The 22,933-nt window shown below is 33.4% G+C and overlaps 1 protein-coding gene across 1 annotated transcript in view; it reads left to right on the forward strand.

Moving 5' to 3' along the window:
* The first annotated feature begins 11,513 nt into the window (after positions 1-11,513).
* Positions 11,514-22,933, forward strand: part of SUVH4 (histone-lysine N-methyltransferase, H3 lysine-9 specific SUVH4-like protein) — a 69,492-nt gene continuing 58,072 nt past the window's right edge. Inside the window, exons 1-5 of the mRNA XM_086447504.1 lie at positions 11,514-12,255; positions 13,309-13,377; positions 16,679-16,747; positions 16,854-16,922; positions 20,651-20,705. Coding sequence (XP_086303630.1) covers positions 11,695-12,255; positions 13,309-13,377; positions 16,679-16,747; positions 16,854-16,922; positions 20,651-20,705 — 823 coding nt within the window. The 5' untranslated portion in view covers positions 11,514-11,694. The remainder of the gene's footprint in view (positions 12,256-13,308; positions 13,378-16,678; positions 16,748-16,853; positions 16,923-20,650; positions 20,706-22,933) is intronic.

Below are 22,933 nucleotides of genomic sequence, written 5' to 3' on the forward strand. Positions count from 1 at the left end.
TGTGCATCAAGATAAAATAAAAAGGACTCATGATGTGCACTGTGGATCATGTAGGACTCAATCCATCTCAAATTGGAGGCATTTTAAGAAGCCTAGGCTTGACTAAACAAAATGTCTAAAGTGCAAACTTATATGAGAAAATGTTATATATAATTTTTTTATTAAAAAAAATTGAACCCAATTGCAAACTTGCTGATTAGTTCTTAAAAGCATCAGTTGAGACAATGACCAATGGAACTATAAGTTCTTGAACATCAACCAAATTTCAAACTTTGACAAAGATGAAAAGAATTTAAAAAAAAAAACCTCCTGATTACCTTGGTCTGGAAGTTGATTTTGGGTGGTTTGAAGGAATAATCAGGAGAAAAATGGTTCATGACAAAGAACACTCCTCCAGAATAAGGGCTCTTAGCAGGACCCATGATGGTTGCTTGCCAATGGGAGAGATCCTCTCCAACAGGACCAGCACTGCAAGATGTTGGTGGATTTCTTTGTAAATCTTGAAGCTCCTTCTGTATTCTTCTAGTTGCCATGAAAATGTTCCCTTGATTTTTTAAAAATATATTATATTAGAACATTAACCAAGCTGAGACTGAGAGAATCATATATAAAAGAAATCCAAAATGAAAGTCACATTTATCATCTTGGAGAAACATCAAAAGTTCAAAACCTTATGTTCTACATGAAGATCAAAATTTAAGAACAAAAGATATTAGAAAAAAAAAAAAAGGAATTTTGAGCTGCAAATGAATTAAATCAGGAGAAATAGAATCTGGGGAAACAACCTTAAAACAGAAAAATCAACACAAAGGGCATAAATTGAAGACTAAGGAAAGGAGATTTACCACCCTCGTTTAGGGAAAGAGAACAAGAATCCAACTGAGAATCTGGATAGCTTCGAGACAAGGAAGATCTCTTTAATGGTGGATTTGTGAGATTTCGAGTACTCTGCAACTAGCAAGCGATAGTGATATTTCTGCCTCAGACTCAAAGGTTTGGACATAGATTCACTGAAAAATAGAAAGAGAAAGGAGAGCGAATAAGGGGGGAGTACCTTAGCCTTGCCTTCATCGTCTAAGATAGGAGAAGACATCAATGGAGAACGAAATGGAGATGGAGAGGGTTAGGGTTCGGTTAAAGAAGATAAAACAAGAGGAAATCAGATTTCTGATTTTCTATATTTTAGTTTGGGTTATAAATCATAAGAGATTGCGGGGAGGTATTTGTAATTTATAAGAGTTTTAAGTGAAATTCTACGCATGTGACTTATTGCGTTTTGGATGTGATCTGCGCCGTCAACTGTAAACCCATCCAACGGTTCTGGCAATTTGTGCAGATGTGAGTGAGTTTGTTTGTCTACAGAATGTGACCCTATCTAATTTCCTACCATGTAATTGTGGCCACTTGGCCTAAATTAAATAACAGTGGAGAAATTAAACCAACGCCTTGCGCCAACAAAAAGTAATAAACATGTACCCGAAAATAAATTATTCATGGATATTTGTTTATCAACACACACATAACACAACAATATAAAATGCAAACATCACACCTTGGGCGTGATTATAATATTTTATCATTTCATCCCCTTTTTTCCGATGTTTTCACTTCTCGGTTCTTCTAATGCAATTTTTTTCAAAATTTTTTAAACAACGCAAATTCCTTTAGTACTAAATTATTTTCAAACTTTAAAATTTATTTTTGACAAGTTGATTGAAAATTATAACAATTTTAATCAAAATGGGGTCTCGACAATACGTGAAAGTCAAATTATCAAAATCAGGGCTGTCGACAGTTGGCTATGGCAGAAGGCAACAATTGGCAGTGGCACCGCCAGTCCTGCCGACAGAATTGGAAGTCTACTCGAAATTTAAATTTTCATCCAAATTTTTGAAATTTGGAATTTCATCCAAGTTTTCAAAATTTTCCTCAGTTCTTCGATCCATTATCCCACTCACATATAATTTGCTATAACATGCAATTAAAACACATTATCACATAGGTCTCGCATGAATTTGAAGATAAATGCAAAGAATTATACGTTTCAAAATATAATTTTTATTAAAAATCCTAAATGCAATTTTTATAATCTACGATTACTAATAAGAATTGAGAATCCCCTACCAAAGATCGTAGTTGCCAAAAGTAAAGAACTAGAACGAAAGTCAAAGTGAATTAGCGTGAAAATCAGAGTTGGATGGATTTGATTACGAAATAATCGGTAATTTTCGAAACTCTTGATGACGATGTCCTCTTACCTTTTTATGATGGATAACGAATCCGCCTCTAAGTAAATGAAACCTCAAGTGGAATGTGTCAAAATGCACTTATTGGTTTTTTATGAAAAATGGAGAAAAAGAAAGAGAAATGAATTTCAAAGATCGTAAGGTTGTAGAGCTCGTCAACATCAGCAACTTCTTCTTCGTCGAGGACAACGATGACTCCTTCGCGATGGATCTTGATGAGAAAAGGGTCGAAACCTTTGGGTTAACGTCAACTGGATTTAATTTCGTTGGAGAGAAAATGAAATAAAAAAATTTTAAGCTCTTTTATTTATAAGGACTTGAGGGAAAAATGGATATTTTCCTAACTTGTTTCTATTGTTGGCGGAATCTCGACTTCTCGGGCTCAAAAATCGACAAATGACTATTCTATTATTGATAAATTTCCGTTGTAGATCTAATGGTCCGATCGAATTTTCTAATTCTCTCCCTAACGAAAATTCACCTTTTTAAGTCACATCTAACGCGAAAATTAAAGATTTTGTAATTTTTTCGTTCGAACTCGAATGTGAGTATGCCTACAGGCTAAAGTATGTTTCTCAGTCATTTTGAATCAAATGACGAAGCCAAATTTCATTGATAATGAATATAACAAAATTCAAAAATTTTACCCTAAGTCCCATTTCAGAATTTTATTATTTGATTTTTCTCGAGATATGAGTTAAAACTCAGGGTATTACATATAATTTTTACAATTTTAATTGATATCCTCTAAATTTTCTAACTCTAATTCAAATTTATAAATACTTATTAAAAATCTTAATTTTATTGTACTCTCTTTTAAATCGTCATTCATCACTAGTCACCATCAACTTCTTTTATTAAATATTTCATCTAAGAAAAAATTCAAGACTTAATCGATTCGGACTTTATAGAAGAAAAATCATTCAACGAATGGAACAAAGAGATAGACCCCACTTTCTTACCATAAAGACAACTTTTTGAGGAGTATTTCGACTTTAGGTAAGATGAGTTTTATTCAATTTTTTATAAATTCATATAAAATATTAACTAACTATTTTTATGTCTTTAAATGCTGGAAATTTATCCTTAAAAAATTATTTATAAAATTAATAGATAATTTTCGTATTTTATAGATGAATTGTTCTACACGTGATTCCAAAAAATATTTATGACTGAATATTGATATATATTCATATTTAATTTTTGAATGATAATACTTGTATAAAAGTGTGATAAATTCTACCATGAACAACCATTGCATATGATGATGAGACCAAGTGGTAATGATAAAAAAGAAAAAAACAATAAAATCTCATATGAAATAGCTTGTGTATCGAAACAACCTAATGGTTGGTCAAGCCAAGTAATTAATTAGACTATATTTAATGGTTGATTGATCCAGGTAATTGTAGATTTAAGTGTGTATAATTTAATTATTCACATATATATAGTGCATCATTTATTATTTTACAAATAAATACTTAGAGTAATTAATTTATATTAAATGTATTTGATCTATGAAATTCATCCTCGTGATTAACATTTTTTATGATATATTTTCCTCGGGAAATTAGTGTAACGGAAGTGAAAAATAAAATCTAAACATTTATTATCTTTTAGTTTTTAATTATTTTAATATGTTATTTATTTTATTTTGAACTAAAGTTGAACCTGAATACATTGATGCTATTTATTACAAATGATTTGATCTCATAATTGAATTAAAATTTTATTGGATTCATCCGACCCATAAATAAATCTATAATTTTTATCATTTCTATAAATAAATTTTTTATATATGTTTTTGATATATCTAAGACATTTATATAATTTTTTAAAAATTTATTTCATTCGTTTAATATTTTAAATAATTTATCAAAGTAAAATTTTTCTTATTCTTTTATATGCTGAAACACCGTAATGTTAGACTTTCGATCAAGATCACACATATTTTTAGTCATATTTTAGATAAGTGTAAAATTTAAGAACTGTGAAATTTTTTGTCTATTTTCACGTCATTTTGGCTTCGTTGAAAAATTTGACGAGATTCAAATTTATATGATTTCACACTTTAAACGTGCCAAAAAATACAGTGCACACAAAATTTTAATTAAAACTTGTATTTAAAATATTTTAAATTAAATATATAATAAATTAAGTTATTAAATTATTTTTCTTATAAATCTTAATTTCTAAGCTTGAATATAAACTCAGAGATTACTTGATTTGAATTTGTAATAAGATTTTTAAAAAATCACTCAAATTAAAAATTTATGATTTCTTCGAGTAATGGTGGTCAGAAAAATTGAATTATTTATTTATTTATTTATGAATATTTAGTGTCTACATGAGTTATAAACTTATTTTTAAACATTAGATTTTTCGAATTAGCAATATGACTGTCGATACAAAATTTCTAGACTAAACTATGAGTTTTGAAAATCATAGAAATATCGAAACTAGTTAGTTGTTAAAGATTATTATTTATTTATTTTGTTTAACTGTCATCTAGTTATTCACTATAAATCTAAAGTAGATTTCATTTTAATCACACTCGGGTTTGTATCCTTGCACTAGACCACCGTTGTTTGGGTTTGAAATTTGGGGCATGACAAATAACGTAATGCTCGGGGATCCGAATCTAGTTCTCTTATATCATCAACCAAAGACTTTACTAACTAAGCTATTTGATCCTACCTCAAAGTCGTTTTGTAGTGTGTCAAAATAATTGACCTATGTCACCATTTGAAGAACATAGTGACCATTTGAAAAACATAAGCATAAATTATGGTTTTGAATCTCATTTGAATATGGGAGGACTCGTCCAGGTCATCTCGTTATCATTTAACAACGAGATATATTTACACAACGTCTCAGGCTTCACATCGTCTCACGAGATAAATGAGAAGACTCAAACTATATTTTGAAAATCTCGTTTGAATCAATAAAATTCAAATTAGTTAATTGAGATTTTGTATAGTTTGATTAAAATATATTTTTGTTTATACAATTAAAATACTTATAATCTAAGTAAAACATAACTTTATTACTAGATATCTTCTAATCTACTTTATTTTTACTATTATAATGAGAAATGATGGAATAGTAAAGGTTCGACCCCAAATTCTAGATCCCACAAATGCCCTCGCCATTATATTTAAACTTAATATAGTCAGAATCATTTTGGTCCAAAACCAATAAAATTGTAGCCCACCATCCTAGAATCATAGTGGTTTGTTTTGAAAATTACAAAATTATATTTTTCATTATTTAATATTGAAAAATCCTTTAAATAAATATTTTAAAATACAATTAAGCCATTTTGAAACTTGCACATGCCTCCTTCTTGTTGTACATAATAAAATTATAATTATTTACAACAAATATATATGAATAAATAATTGTAAACCAAGTTAAATGATTTATATAGTATGAAATAAGCGACTCATCCAAGATGAGTTGACTCGTCTGAGACAACTTGATCTCCTCCATGAATGAGACGAGTCGTCAAATTGATATTTAAAACCATGCCTACACATGCAAGACACGTGTGCATATAGGCCCACACATGTTTTTCCCGCCTGATTCAAGGAGAGAAACGGTCGGGTCTTCAAACGTTGACTCATACCACTCATTTTCTTTTTAACTTATTTTGCAATGCTTTGAAACCCTAGTTTCCAATACGGTAGCTATGACGACCTTAACAATTTCTCAAGAAAAAGAGGATAACTGTAATTTTGAAATGCCATAGAATTCAAAGAGGAAGAACTAGAATAAAATAAAATAATTAAATAAGAATTCAATTGTTGCACGTGTTGAGAATTAGTCCTAAGCCCATTAAATGCGAGCTTTTATTAAAGAAATGGATTATATAAGGGCTAGACAAAATAAAATAAATGAATCTAGAAAAAAAATAAATTAAATGAATATTAAATGAGATTCATGGGCATTTCATATTTTTAAAACATAGTAGTATATCAAATATTCATCGAACCCTAGAGGCATCCTTTTAAAGACATAACACCAACCTAAATGCTCATTTTCAACATCTCTGTCATCGTTATCATCATCATCATGCTATTCATAATTTTCATCATCATCATAATAATTTATTTATATTTTCAAATGACTACATCCACGGCCTTAGCTGTAACACCCCGGATTTTCAACTCATATCTCGAGGAAATTAAATGGTGAGATTTGGAAGAAAATATCGAAGGAGAAACTTAGAGTAAAATACTCGGATCTTGTTATGATTAATTTCGAGGAAAATCAACTTCGCCATTAGATTCAAAAGGATCGAAATATATACATTAGCCTGTAAGCAAGTCCGAATTCGAATTCGGATAGAGAAGTTATAGAATCCTCGAATTTCGTGTTAAGTGGGACCCAAAACAGTGGAATTTCGTTAGAGCGAGAATAAAAAAGATTTGATGACACCATTAGATCCAAATCGAAAAATTATTCGAAATGGTATATTCGTTTGTCGTTTTCCGAGTCCGAATAGTTAAGTTACGATCGAAACTAGAAATAAGGGGGAAATTACAAGTATGCCCTTAGCTGTGTTATAAAAGAAAAATCTGATTTTCTTTTATTTCATTTTTCTCTCATTCTCTAAGAAACCCAAACGACAGCCACTTTCAACCCAAGGGTTTCGACCCATTCCCTTCAAGTTCTAGCCCGAACGAAGCCGAGTTGAACCTCGACGAAGAAGACAAAGTTGTCGGCCACGTCGAGAGCTACAACTTCACCACCTTTGGTTGTTCATTCTTGTTTGTTTTCCCCATCCTCCATCAAAATCAGCCTGGTAGCTCGAGTAAACCTCCACATCTTCCGTCCGAGGGCTTCATCAAGTTAGGAGCTAGGTCTATACTTCATTTTAGAGGAGAAAGGAAACGTCATTGTCGGATACCTTGCAAACCCTCGCTCGTTTCGCATCCAAGTCAGCCCAACCTCGACTCTCGAGCCACCAACCTTGATCATTGTGTGAGTTTATCACGTTCGACGTCCACAACCAAGTAAGGGACTTCCAATCCTTATTGGTAGCTTTAGATTTCTCAAATGTGCATTTAGGGTTTTGAAACAAAACTTATTGTTTGCATTTAAATCGTAGAAATTGATGTTTGATTTCAAATTCATGGTAGAAGTAGGTGTTTTGGTTATGCTTTATCGAATTTTGATAACAAAATCGTGGGTGGGTCGAATGGTTTGAAGAATGGAAGAAGAAATCGAAAAAGGGATTGAAAAACCCAAAAATCGCGAGTGAGGTTCAGGCTGTAGGTGGGAAGGGTCGGCGCCACCGGCACCTACCGAAGGCATTCTGTCGGTCCCACCGACAGAATGAGGTTTCTGCCACCGACGAAACCAAATAACGCGATGAAATTTTATGCTGTCGGCAGGACCGTCGGTCCCACCGACATCTGCCGAAGACCAATCTGTCGGTTCCACCGACAGAATCTTGTTCCTGCCGCCGACAGCCACCGACAGACACAGTTCTCTTCAGAACAGTGTTCTGACTCTTGGCTTCACCTCCTCACACCTTATCCTCAAACCAAATATCTTGTTCCATTTACTTTAAGTTCTTTAATGAAATTAAGGTTTTACCCCCCATTTCGGAACAATGGGAATGGTTTTAAGATCCAAATCTCAAAGGATCAAAATCCGAATTTTGGTTTCAAGAACAAAACGTAATTTTTGACGTTTTCGGCAAGTTTTCAAAATGAAATAACTTTCGCGTTTCTTTGAATTAGATTACAAAAACTATATGGTGTCGAATCTCATGATCGAGACTTTCATTTCGAAAAACCCGTTTTCAATTTCGAAAACTTTGAAAATTTGAGTTTCCGACACTTAGCCAAATTTTCACCAGCTTTATCTATTTTTAACAGCCTTGGTCCCGAGCATCGCTGGGACCTTGTTTTTTGAATAAACTTCGGTAGTTTTCAATGGAAAGACCAAAAGAATGACTTTGAAAGATTGAAAATGAATGGTTGATTTGAAAGGATGAAAAATGAGAATGTTGAGAGAATGGGAAAAGGGAATGAACGGTAAAATGTCAGAATCACGCCCGAGGGGTGATGTCTGCATTTTACATTGTATGTTGTATGTAGGTTGGTGAAAGGATATCCAGGTTATTAATGAAAGGGTTGCATGTTTATTTCCGATTATGTTAGCGCTTGCGCTGAGTACTGTTATTTATTTTAGGCCGGGTGGCCACAGTTGCATGGTAGGAACTGGATATCCGTTCTTAACCCTGTTCTGTTAATTTCTCTCTTTTGTTTTAAATGAAAAATCATATATGTACGTAGCTATTTTGTGAGCTGTTAAAGGGTTTGTGAATGCCTGAAGGGATAGTGTGTCACATCATCCGGAGGGGTACACTATCCTGGGATGTACGGTAGGGACCACCAAACTCATACGTGGTATGGGACGCGTATGAGAGTGGAGTCACAACTGGAATCCGGGTCCATTCCTTTCTTATCTTTACCAGTGAACGTGTTTTGTAAAGGTGGTCGTATACGAGTGGAGTGTCATTTGGGAATCACATGCACGCCTGATAGGCATAGATGAAGATGATTAGTCAGTGATCACTAACAATCTAGTAGTAGTCGAACGTTCTGACACATCGAAAAGAGACCCATTGCTTACGGTCACGTCAAACGGCCAGCCTGAGCCGGATAAATGGTTCCGCAAGCGTGGTAGACACGACCAGCCACAAAATCAGGAACTACAATGTTATTGGGGAATATCATGTCCTGACTGGGAGCTATCCAGTCGTGAATCCCAACTCTTTAATTCCAATACTCCACCACTTGTATTATGTATCTGTTGTTATATTTCGAATTACAAACTGAGAAGCATGTCTATTATTTTAATGTTGTCAACATTATTTGCATAAAATGAAAAATGTATTGTGAGTATGGATAATTGATGTTATGTGTAATTTTTAAACTGTTTAGTTGCTCATCCCTGGCTATATGTACCAGTTGATCGTATTTTATCTTGTAAAACCTTGCATGTATTAAAATGTTCAGTATGCTTTATTCGATCATGCTTAGGAAGGGTTATTAGTAGGAATTGGCTGTGGACTTGCTGGGTAACTTTCGTTACTCACCCTTACCTTCCTATTTTTTTTAGTTTCAGCACTTGCAGCTGTCGAGGCAGGCGTAGAGGCAGTAATTGAGGAGTATCTGGTCGATCAGATCGACGATCAGAGTTTATTGCCTGGTGAGCACTAGGGCCACATCCCTTAGCGTTGTCAATTTCATCCAGGATGTGTGTAGTTTTTGGATTGAGAGTTTAGGACTATGTTAGAGTGAGAGTATTTTGGTAAGCCTGTATATTGATAAATCTTCCGCACTCTGATCTACTTACATGTTAGATGTAATTTAGTCTTCCGCTGTTCATTTCCTGTATTTACAGCTTTATATACAGGTTGTATTATAAATTGGTTTATCAGGTTTGAGTTCCGTGAAACGTTAACATAAACAGAGGAGACCATGCCGAAATTTCGAGGTGCCATCTAGTACCTTGGGATTTGGCATTGGGATTTGTGTTAGCGTTTGGCGGGGCGCCACATTAGCCTTATCTTGCATGCTACTAGAACATGACCTTCATCATTACTTTAGATGTAAAAAACTTGATCCACCTCATGATCTATGTGAGTTCTTGAGATTTTCATTTCTGTTACTCCCCGATGGGTCTACAATACAACCTTTCTGACATCTATGTCAAGTAAGTAGTAAAATTGATAGAGCAACAATAAGGGAGGGGAGGGGAAGGGAAGGGAAGGGGAGGGGGGGAGTGTAAAAAAACATACTTTTACTATCTTTGATCCCATATTTATATAGAAAAATTCCATGATTTCATAGATCTGATTTCTTTATCCATTTTAGAGAGTGAATATTTACTAGGAATGTATATAAACAAGATTCTTTATTCATCATTTTTTTAATTAAAATCATTTCCCATCTAGGATTCTTAGTTGACTTTGATATGGTCAAATTCTTGATTTGTAAGGATTTGGGCTTATCCACATAGTCAATGGGTTTTAACAACATCTCCCATCTACCAGCTCATTCGTCCTTGGGTTGGGTTAACGACCGAATCAACCGAGATGACATTTCTTAGACTCGAAATTGTTTGATCGGATGATGCAAGTTAGTTCAGATGCTTAGGCGATGAGTATCTTCATCACATAGTTTTTTATCTTTCACAATTACCACCATCATCATTGTGTTCACAATATCATAATCATCATTATCTCATTATAGTTTACTAATATTTTAAAATTAACGACAAGCCTCCATTGCCTTCATCTTCTATTGTAGTTTATTACTAGAAAATTACTTATATCTCTCTTGGTCTCTTCTTCATCATTACTATCATCATCATTGTCTTTATTATTATCATAATTGTCATCATCTCCAAGATGTTAAAGATGATAGGAAAGGAAAATCAAGGGTTTTAAAATAATTTTTCAATAGTTTATAAGTAAAGACCAAAATCAAGGGATATTTCACCATTTTAAAAATATAAGCATCAACTATGATTTCAAATCTTGTTGAGACCGAGATGACTTACTTGACTCGTATCGTTATTGTTCAACAACAAGACAAATTTCCACGAAGGACTTCACACCATCTCCCAAGATAAACAAAAGGGCTCAAACAATATTTTGAAGATCTCATCCAAGTCAATAACACTTGAACGAGTCAATTGGATTTTTTTATATTTTAATTTAAATAATATATTATTAGAATTTAAATATTTATTATCTAAATAAAATATAATTTTATGACTATACATATTATAGTCTATCTTATCTTAAACTTAAATTTCATATAAATATATATGAATATAGAGTCCTAAACCAAGTTATGTGAGTTACGTTGTCCGAGAATGGTTAACTCGTGCGAGACAATTGATCAAGAAGTTGGGATTCGGGAAATCAAATAAAGATGAGTGGTGATATTATAACTAGAAAGTCTTCACTAGGTCAAAACTAGATTATTTCCTTGAGATACTGAAATGCAATCTTTTATAGGGACTTGTCTTTGTGTATCCCGAGGAAATATATTTATGGTTTCATGTCCGTAACACGTCAGCCGAGTAGTGACGGAGTGAGGACTTTCTAGTTCGAAATCATTATTCAATAAAGATTTGAAAACGTTTTTACACGTGCAAGCCACGTGTTTGTCCAGGCCCACAAGCTGTCCAAAACATTTTTTTCCCGCTCATTCAAGAAGAGAAACAGTCGTGTGTGTCTTTAAACGTTGCTTCACTACACTATTTTTCTTTCTTACTTGTTTTGGTAACGCTTTCAAACCCTAATTTCCAACCCCTCAAACCCACAAACCTCTCTTTGTTGTTTCAGGCGATCTTCAACAAAATCGAAGCTCGAGCTCGATCGGCACATTTGTTGATTCTCTCTTGTTCGAGCTTAACCATGGAAATACAGTCGCTTCCAATCGTAGATCCGTCTGATTTCTCTCTCGAAGACCTCAAGAACAACGGATTTGATCCTGAGATGGCTAAATCCAGTCACGATTCAATGGTTTCTGAAATTTCTCTGGTCGATAAAGAAATGGAGGTTTACTCCGATGTTGTAACTATGGCGGAAACCGTAACACATGAAGCTTCTGCAGAGAGGAGGGTTAGTGCGAGACTCTCGGGTAAGAAAAGACCTTATTATGGAAGTCCTCTTAAAGGATCTCTTGATACGAAGGACGACAAAATCGAAAAGAAGAGCCAAATAGATATCAAACTTAAAGGTAAAATGATCAATGTGGGTGACAGAGAGGTTATTCCTCCGTCGATTTTATGGCCTAATGAAGTGGGTGCCGCATCTGGAGATAATTTTGTCGGTGAAAGCACAGAAGAAGTGGTTGGAGAAGTGAAAGAGATTATCGGTAGCAGCAATTTGGCTGATGTTGTAGGGAAGAGTGATCATGCGAAGGTGAAAGAGACAATACGGTTGTTTAATAAACATTACCTTCACTTTGTTCAAGTAAGTTTCACTTCTGGTAGAAGTGATTTTTAGTGTTTATTGCTGAATTTCCATAAATGCATGGTAAGTAGGGATTTTAGGGCATTTGAGATGTTTTATTGTTACTTTTATTTGTGTAAATTGTTGGGTTTTTCTTGATTTCAATCAAATTTGTTTATTCTGCATTTTTATTGCCAAATGTCTAGGAAAAGTAAAGAAAGGCAGATTTGACTATATGAATATCTTTATTAATTTATGATGTAGTTATGGAAACACCCATCAATTAGTAATAACTTTATAAAATAGGTTGTATGCAATACCAGTAATTTTATAGCACTTTGATTTTCTTTATTGCAATCGTATTTATTTATTCTGCAATTTCCTTTTATGTTAAAAAAGGGGAAGATACTCGCCAAATATTTAGGAAATAGTTAAAAAAACAGCTGATTTCATATTATGAATATCACTATTAATTTGTAATGTGGATTTGGAAACACTCATCATTTAGTAATAAGTTCATAAAATAGGTTGTATGCAATATTAATAATTATATACTGAATTTTATATTTATTTCATACCTCAGTTGATTGAATAACTATTGACGATGCTGCTGCTACAAATGATTTACTATAAGATCATCACTAAATAACACACACACACACACACACACACACACACACGCGCGCGCGCGCACACACTATAATAGTAACAGGATACGTGCGAGTATCGCTAATAATGATGTTTATGGTGATGCTGATGACCTCAATGCTGTTTAAAATAGTGACAAAAATGGTCATGTGTATGTTTTTTTATTTTTAAGTTCGGTGACTTGATTCTCTAACCAAGTCAATGGGGTAACTCATCACCTCCTTTTTGATTTCATTCATATTTGTGTTACTTGTATCCTTTTACCTCCAAATATGTGCTGAATTTATGTTAACTTCTGTGTAATCTTTTTACATTTACGTATCATTTCATCCTTACAAGACTCAGGTTAAGTACATGCTAAATTTATTGTTTAACATATTATTTCCTTAGTCTGTTAAATTTAATTGTTTCTATCAATGCACGTAGGAAGAGGAACAAAGGTGCAAGAAAGTAGAAGTTACTGTTTGTAAAACTCGCAAAGGTTCAAAGTCTGTGGTGAGCACTAGTTCCATAATTTTCTTGTCGGTAGAGCTTACATATGTGTTTTGATGTGTGATTTTTTTATTTTTATTTTGGAGGAAGTCATAATTTGGGTATGTGCATATTTTTTTATGTCTTTGGTAGTTAAGCTTATGTGTCATTATGGGTTTTATACTGGTTTTGTGAGTTATCTGTCGGATTTATCAATCTTCTTCATGGACCATATTTTTTTGGATTTTGTACCATGATTTTATATTTTAATTATGTAGTATATTTCCTTAAGCTACGAGTGGAAGTATTTCGATTGGTGTGAAAAAAATCATAAAATCCAGGGAAATAATAGAAATATTGTGGAGACTTGCACTGTAATTTTACCATAATGTCAAAACAAGCATGAGAACAATCAAATGACGTCATGCTTTGACAAACAACCATGCTGATTAAGAGACAAGTAAGATTGATAGCGTCCATTATAATTTGTCACAGCTGCACATTAAATATTCATGATTATTCTCAATTCAGTACATAAACAACAAAACATAATTTTTCTATATTTCGTAGAGGCCAGGACCCCAAGGCCTTTTCTTTTAAGTGGTATATGCATACATTACAAAGAATCCACATTTGCAAGATTCTTCTTTTTATGGTTTAAAAGAACCATTATAATGGAATTACTATTGTAATACTCTTAATACCATTATTAACATTTATGTGACAACTGAAGTGCCAACTTAGCTAAGTGGTAAGACTTGTGGAGTATTGTTCCCACGTCCTAAGTTCAAACCCCCTTGAACTCATTCATTTGCTAACCACTAACCCTATGTTATCTATAAAAGAAAAAATTATTTGAGAACCTCATTGTTGTTGGTAAAACGATTGTAGTAGATGCACATCGTTAATGTAGATATCATGTTCCTTTTTATACTAGTATAATATTATGCCCTTGATACCATCATCAACATTTATGTGACAACCTCATTGTGGTTGGTAAAAAGATTGTAGTGGTCGCATATCATTAAGCAGATTTTATGTTCCCTTTTAAGGTATAATCTATAGAATAAAACACAACTGTAGGGCCCACTTTTGTGGGGGACAAACTTCCATCCAGCTAGGATAAACATCCCATCCAACTACAATTTTTGTGGGGCCCAATTTATTACCTTTCCTCTTTACCTCCTCTAACTTCATTATATTTCCTCACATACCTGTTTTTGTTTCCTAACGGATGTTCGTAATAGGTCCTATTTTTATTTTTAAAACATGTAATATTTATTTTAAAGTGCCAATTGAGTTAATAAAAATAGATTATGTATGTATTGTGCATATGGTTATTATGTATCATATATGCATGCATTTGTTGCCATATGGTTTCCTTTCTTTCCATTTATTTTTTCAATTTTAACTGAATGATAAGTATGGAATAATAAAAAGATTGGTTATACGTGTATTTGATTTATTGAAATTAACATATTATGGGATTGAATATTCCTGTTAGTTAAATGTTTTATTCAATTCCCACAATGCTTTAGCCCTTTTTCAGATTGGTTTGGTCTCATTTTTTTTCTGTTTAATATTTTTTGTTGCTTCCTGCTGTCCATTTTAGCTCTTTTTCAGAGTTGGCACCTTAGTGAAAGGTCTATCAAGAAAAGAATATTGTGGTCCTTAGTTCCTTTTGTCATTTGTTGGGATATTTGGAGAGAGCGGGAGAGTTTTCGAGGGGAAGAAGCTCAGGGTGAAAGTTGTTATTTTGGAAACCTTGGGGCTAATCTTCTATTGGAACAAAGTGTTTGAGAAGTTTAGAGGGGCTAATTTCAAGGATTTGTTTAGATGGGATTCTGTGTGTTGCTTGAGTGGTTGTTTTTTTGTTTTCTTGCTTTCTTTTTGCTCTTCGTTGTTTCAGATCTTTGTTCTGGATGGATATCTGAGCCTCTCTTTTTCTTTTGTATTAAATTTATCTTTTACTGATAAAAAAAAATGCCCACAATGCTTAAATAGTGTCATAGCATAAGTTGTTTTTCTGAGTGTCTGTTTTTCTTTTCTACTAAGTTGTTTTATGAATAAATTCTCATGTATTAGAATTGTTTTAAAAAATTCGACGGTTGTTTTTATGAATAAATTTTCTATTACGACTATAGACACATTCAAGCTACGTCATAAATTCAACGTTTGCTGTTTATATTGAATTTTCTGATATGTGTATGACAACAATGGTTTAAAATTTCATTTTGTTTCGGAATGTTACGGCCTAAACGTTTCAGTTTTTTGATGTTCTGAGATGAAACAAGGTGGAAATAGAAACAATGAACATTTTTGGTGATTTTTCTGTTACATGCCCTTGACCTTGGTCTTTTATGGAACTAGGTCTTTTAAGAAATAGCCTCATGTTTTGCTAAATATTTGAGACGCCCTTGTATTTTCTAAGAGATGACATGCCCCTTGACCATGTGGGTCTAATGTGAAAGACTCATGTACATATTAATCAAATGCTTCAGACTGTTTCGTGAATGTTTCGGTTTCGTTTTGATTTTTGAAAGCACTGAAACACCGTATTGAAACGAGATTTTAAACCTTGACGACAACCGTTGTTAAGTATCTATGTATTCACTTTTCTATAGGTATATGATGGCTATATATATTGAATTTACTCAATTCTATACATATATGCTGTATATAAATATATATTCACCATAAAAATTACAAACAAAATCCGCGATAGATCAATTACTAGATTCTACATCACATTTGAATAAAATATCTTCAAAGATAACTCCCTTAAAATCCTTGAACAACTTGCTCCTCTAGAAAATGAAAGCCAAAATACTCATATAATCTCTCGTACCAAATGCTCATTCCCTTGAAGTACACGATCATTCGTTTATCTCAAAAGGTCCCATCACGCAACAAAAGGCAATAGGTGCCAAAGGATCCTTGCTCTATCTTGGAAAGCCCAAGTTTGCAAATTCTCAAATATAATAGAATTGATTGTGGAAAGCAACTTAAATAGTAAACTATAACATGAATGGGACCATACATCAAGGTATATGATGATTATAGCAAAGGGAATACACGTTGATCTTACTAGTCATTTCTTCCATATCAAATTTTATAATCAAAGGACAACAGAATTGAGTTGGGTTCTAGACGTTTTAAAAAAAAATAATATTAATGTTACAAAAATGTACAGAAAGGGAATATGTTGATCTTACTAGTCATTTCTTCCATATCAAATTTTATAATCAAAGGACAACAGAATTGAGTTGGGTTCTAGACGTTTTAAAATAAAATAAAATAATATTAATGTTACAACAATGTACAGAAAGGGAATGCATCTGTTGAGGATGGGAAGCGGTCTTCCAAGAAGCCTGATCTCAAGGCCATAACCAGGGTAAGTCTTCATGGAGAAGGACAACAGTATTGACTTGGGTTCTAGACATATGCCTTTTTCTTTTAAAAAAATAAAAAAATAATATTAACGTTACAAAAATGTACAGAAAGGGGATGCATCTGTTGAGGATGGCAAGCGGTCTTCCAAGAGGCCTGATCTCAAGGCCATAACCAGGGTAAGTCTTCACAAAGTCTATTAATGTTGATTTCTAAATTCATTTGTTGGTTCTACTTGACTTTGAAGATCAATTTTTTTGCCAGAATTATTTACACCAAAAATGCATTAACTCTTCTTTATGTTCAACATTTGTGATCAATAATCATTCTTATCTATTTTGTCATTAGTCATTACTTTTGTGTGTTTTGTATGCACATGGAGATTTGCCTAACCAATGTTGCTTCTTTAACAACTTTCTTGATCATCATTCATCATTTCTATCTGTTTGCCGTTCTATCTTTATATCTGCTCTACACTTTATCTGTAGGGGGAGTATATTGAAAATGCAATTGTGGAGGGTTACCTTAGAAATGAAGGGGTTTATATTTACATTGAAGACACTATATGCAATGCAATGCAATGTTAGTGAGGATACCCATAGGGAAAAGCCACCAATTAAGATTGAATAGCACAAAATATCTCAGAGAAAACGATTTTGTTACTTATGTGACCATATAACTAGTGTTGGTTGGATAAAGTGGACGAAAAAAATCGGAATATTATGTGAGCAATGTGTGGAGGTCAAACAAAAATAAAAATTAGTAAGACCAACAGCCATCTTTACGGAGTAGAATGCTGTTTCATTTGTACCTTTTATCGCAACCTTTGGGTTGGGTTTTAATATAATGTTTAAGATAAATATTGTTTTGTAATCCTATAAATAACAACACTGGGACTTTTTATTATTATTATTGAGATTTGGGTTTTTTTGCTTATAGGTTTTGAGAGAGATAGGGAGAGGGCTATGCTATGAATTTAGGGCTTGGGTTTGGGATTAAAACCTTGAGTTTTCCTGTATTGTTCTTCTTTGATTTTTTTAGGAAGATAGGATCTATACGTGGACGTAAGAATCACTGGCGAACGACGTAAATTTTGGTGTTCAATGGTTTATTTTTCTTTACATTCTTTACCTTTTTCATTGTAATAGTGTATACAATGCATAATAATTGGTATCAGAGCAATCATATTTGTATGGATAAGTAATGCAAATTGATTGTGTTTTGGAGATCGTTTTTTCTTTGTTTTGGGTGTTGATATGATGGCGGTGTAGAGTTTTCATACAAAGTTCGTAGTTGGGAAATTTGAATAAGAATGATGGTTTTAATCTTTGGCAAAGAAGGTTGAATGTTATTTTGGTTCAACAGGGCATGAATAGGGCATTGAAAGGGAAGTCCTCTAAACCAGATAAGATGACAAAGGCAGATTGAATAGACATTGAGGGAAAAATGGTCAATACAACTTGATTCTATCTTGCATATATCATTTTGTTTAACGCTTTTAAGGAAAAATCGACACTAGAACCTCGGCAGAACTTAGCAAATCTCTACATGGTAAGAGTTTGACCAACAAGTTATTTTTTGAAAAGATAATCATGTCTTGAAGGTGACAGAGGGTGCGAAGCTTGTGGAACACATACAATCAGATCCTGGGTCAACTAGAAAAAAATGATGTTAAGTTGGAGCAAGAAGATAAGTCGTTTATGCTTCTTACCTGACTATTGGATTCCTAGGGCAATCTGGTGAGAACGTTTCTGTAGGGAAGATACTATGTAACTGGAAGAGCTCAAAGCAACGCTCCTATCAAATGATCTTACGAAGAGGCCTGATCTTGAAAGTAATAGTTAGTGACTTATTATTCATGGAGAGAATCAATGAGGAAGGCCTTTTGGTAGGGGTTTTGAAAATAGGAGTAGATCCAAATTGAATGAGAATGTCAACATACAATGCTATTGGGTGCTTGAATGGTCTAGGTGGCCAAAGCAGGGCCTAGGTGCAACTGTTTACAACACTATCCTTGTGTGTTAGATATTCAGCTTGAGTTGGAGTTATGAAAATCACACGTTATAGCATGGTCCTAAGGAGGGGGGAGAAGTGTGGTGAGTTATATTGTTTGGTGGGGAATGCAATGATATACAATATTTTCAAGACTTTGACAGGTGGTTGGAAATGCGGTAAACATAGTAGATGTCTCTTTTGCTAATATTGGTTTATGTTTTAAAGTTGATGATTTTGAGGATGTTCCTATAGTTGGAGAAGACTAGTTGAGGTATCTCTCTGTGGTTGACTAGGTATTAGATTCAAGATAGCTACACATCTCCATTGGCTGTGTGTTGGGTGCATCAAAATGATTTAGTGGTGTGTGTAGCTGGTGGTTCTAAACGGCCAATGGTTTGTGCAATTAGCAAGTAGGTGATTGAGTTGGGTTGATTCAGGTTTGAGGTGAATGTGCATTCTTGGCATAGGTGATGAAAGTTTGCTCTGTGGAATAGGTGCGGTTTCTTTCCAAGGTGGTTTTGATATTTATGCCAAGGGGAAGTGGTGGGCATTTGCGAAAGGTTATTATTGTCCCAGACGATCTTCAGTGTGGCTGTTGACTCACATCTCCAATTTGCGGGTGACACATTGGTTTTTTTAGATCACTCAAAAGAACATGTGAGAGTTTTGAGATTTTGTTGTGCTGTTTTGAGGCTCAATCGGGATTGCATATCAGTCTGCAAAAAACAAATTGTTTGGGCATGGTGATGTTCCGGACCTCAATGTCTTGGCAGTGACTCTTGGTTACACCAGTGATGTTCTGTCTTCTTCTTACTTGGGCTTTCCTTTAGGGGCTCCTTACTGTAGCAAGAGCATTTGGGGAGAGGTAGTCGAGATGCTAGAAAAAAGATTGAGTACGGGGAAGGCTAAATACCTATCTAAAGGTGGGAAAGTAATGCTGATTAAAAGCATGTTAACTGGCATTCCGATTTACATTCTTTCCTGATTCTCAATGCCAAAGTTTGGGCTTGGGCATCAAATCAACACACCTCTCTTTCAATGTGTATGCGTAGTCTTTTGTCCATTAGTAGAAGCAAACATCAAGTCTTCAGGCGAGACATACTGGGCTTTATTGAGGCCACCCATTATCCATCCAAAGCCCAACAACATGGCCTATTTACATGGACTCATAGTAAAACATATGTACAAGAACTCTTGACACGTACATATTTACAATGGCACATGCCCCAATGCATAAGATACATACTTTATGTACATGTCCATCATAGTAAGGCAGTCGTGCCATCCAACATTTTAACTCCGTTTTTTGGGTTCCTCCAACTGATGAAGTTAAAATTAATACTGATGATTCGCTTACTTCTGGTGGAGGTGGGATTGGAGTCATGGGAAGAAACATCCATGGCAAGGTGTATGTTGAATATGCATTGAAGGATATAATAGTGATTGAGCTTATGGAAATTATAAAATCCCTTAAGTAGGGGCTCACGAAAGAAGTCATGTGATCATCAGTTTTAATCTAAACTATGCTGTGAACTGCATTAATGGTGTAATAGAGGTTTCTTGGAAACATGAGATGGCTGTTCGTCGCCTAATTCATTTGATCTAGAGAACATTTTCCCTTCATAATGTCTAATTTTTTTTTGGAGAGAATAAATATAGCTACAGATTTTTAGCCTAGAAAGGTGCAAGATTTTTTTTTTTAAATATTGTTTTTATAGCTTGTGCTTCAATCTTGAGAGAATTCTCTGCTATTTTGGATGTAACTCTCTTTCTGGTTTAATGCAAGGGGTGGGGTCTCTAAGCATGTAAGCATGATTTACTGTGGCATGTTACTAGATAATGAATTACTTATAGTTTTTTCACTACTATATACCATTTTTTACCAACTATTTTCCTTTCATTTCTTTGGCAGATGATTGAAACAAAAGATATTTTATACCCCCGGAAAAGATTTGGTCACCTTCCTGGTTTGTTCATGCTATTTATTTTGGTGTATTTTTGTTCTCTCCTTTTGTTTTTGTTTTTGTTTTATTTTATTTTATAATTTTAGTTGGCAAACAAAATTTTATTGGAGAAAGAAAGATTATGTGAAAGGGAGGATGAGCTATCCAATCCGAAAAACGAAAAAGGAAAAAAGAACATAAGAACTTGATCACCAAGAACAGACCAACCGAAATTACTCCTTCTCTAGAAAACTCCAGTGAGAATACAAGCCACAACTTCAAATAAAAAATAACACTCGAATCCTTTGTAATACTTATTTAATTTACTTCCTTTATTAATAAAACATACATCTTAATGCTAGAAGCAAAGGAGAGAATTGTCTATCAATTTATACATCTGAATGTGAGTCAAACATATATACTGTCACGCCCCAAAATCCTAACACACATCCTGCGATTAAGTGTTAGAATCTCGAGGTGTGAGATATTTCCCATACAGTTATAAGCACATAAAATATCACGATATCTGACAATGATACCATATACTGGAGCGGAAATATAACTAAATAAAATTCATAAACAAAAGTAACAATCCTGTTTGATAACTCCTTTTATTTATATATAACAGAAAGAAATATTGGCACATACTGCCAAGAATATACTAACTTGCTTTCTCAACATGAACCACTACTCTATCTACTAATGCTCACAACACGCAAATCCACTGATTCTGAAACTACAACAATCATAAAGCTAATCATTGATCATTGGAACTCCCTAAAACTGAGATGATTGGTAAGGTGAGTAATAGTTGAATTACCCAACATGAAATATAAATTTCTAAATCATAGTCCTAATATGCATATTAATCACACAAATTCATTTGCAAACAATGCATGTTTATAAAAACATTATTCCGTTAAACGATTTCAATAATCGTGGATTAAAACATTGCCATAAACTTGAAATATGAAACACACAACATCAATCCATAATATAACATACAATGACTAGGGGTGTCAATCTCAACATGACCCACGAACACGACTCGAAAACGACACGAGGTTAGTGGGTTTGGGTTATAATAGTGTCAAACCATCTAACATGATTATTACATAGGTTGGATTTGGGTTTTGGGCGTCAACCCGACTAACCCATTTAGACCTGTTTAGTTATTCTGTCATTAACGTGTAATTTTAAATATATCAATAATTATTTAAAAATATTTTAAATTTCTCATTTTTTTTTTCTAGAATTTCCTACAACTTTTTCATAATACATTTAAAAAAAAAATCAAATTCTATAAAATATAAAGGGTGTTTTAAGAAAATTTTAAATTAATAAATAGTTAAGCTTTAGTTTTGGAAAGATAAATTTTTTCTTGATAAGTTATTTATGTATATTTATAATTTTTTACTCCATTTTTTTCATTAAAATCTAGTGGTATGTAGTGTTTAATTCTTATTAAGTAAGGCTATTATGTCTCATGTGATAATGAAATACGTTTTGCTTAGTCGATAATAGTAGTAATACAAATAATAGTGCAAACACTTTCCTTAATAAGTCAGAGAAAGTTTTCTGACCACTTCACCTTATGGCATCTAAAAATGCGGTTTGATGCCACATGGTTTGTAAAGGACAAAATTCTATGACCTTTGAAAAACATTAAAAAAAAAGAAGTTATTTTTCACTATTGAACTTAGTTTACGGTTGTGTGACTTTATTTTTAATAATGATATTTTAATTTTTGTGGTGGAAGTGGAACTTATTTTTTCCAATAAAGATTATAATTTTATTAAATAGGTTGTATATGGGTTGGGTCGGGTATACCTATTTATAAATGGGTTGGGTTTAGGTTTAAGTTTTTGACACGATTATTAAATTGATTGGGTTTGGTAAATTTTCATAATACCCTTACCTCAACGCGACACGAACCCGACCCATTGCCATCCCTAACAATGCCAGAGTACTACAATAGAAAGTTTTCTTCTTTTCTTTTACTTGGTGTTGGAATAATTGGTTTGGTATTTTTTGTTCTCTTCTCTTCTTTTCCATTGCTTTTCTTTGTTTGTCCTTGTTGTTTGGGTTGGTTTTCAGGAACCCCCTTTTTCATTCTTCTTTTAATAAAATTATCTTTTTTGATAAAAAAATAGAGAGCTCAGGGTCACGATTGATGTGAACATCTCAGTCAAGATACGATTGATCCAATACTTTACTGGTATGGAACCCTACTATTAGTTTTTGATTCTATG

Source organism: Akebia trifoliata, chromosome 7, assembly GCF_017979445.1.
Source record: "Akebia trifoliata isolate Shusen 1 chromosome 7, ASM1797944v1, whole genome shotgun sequence".
NCBI classification, from domain to species: domain Eukaryota; kingdom Viridiplantae; phylum Streptophyta; class Magnoliopsida; order Ranunculales; family Lardizabalaceae; genus Akebia; species Akebia trifoliata.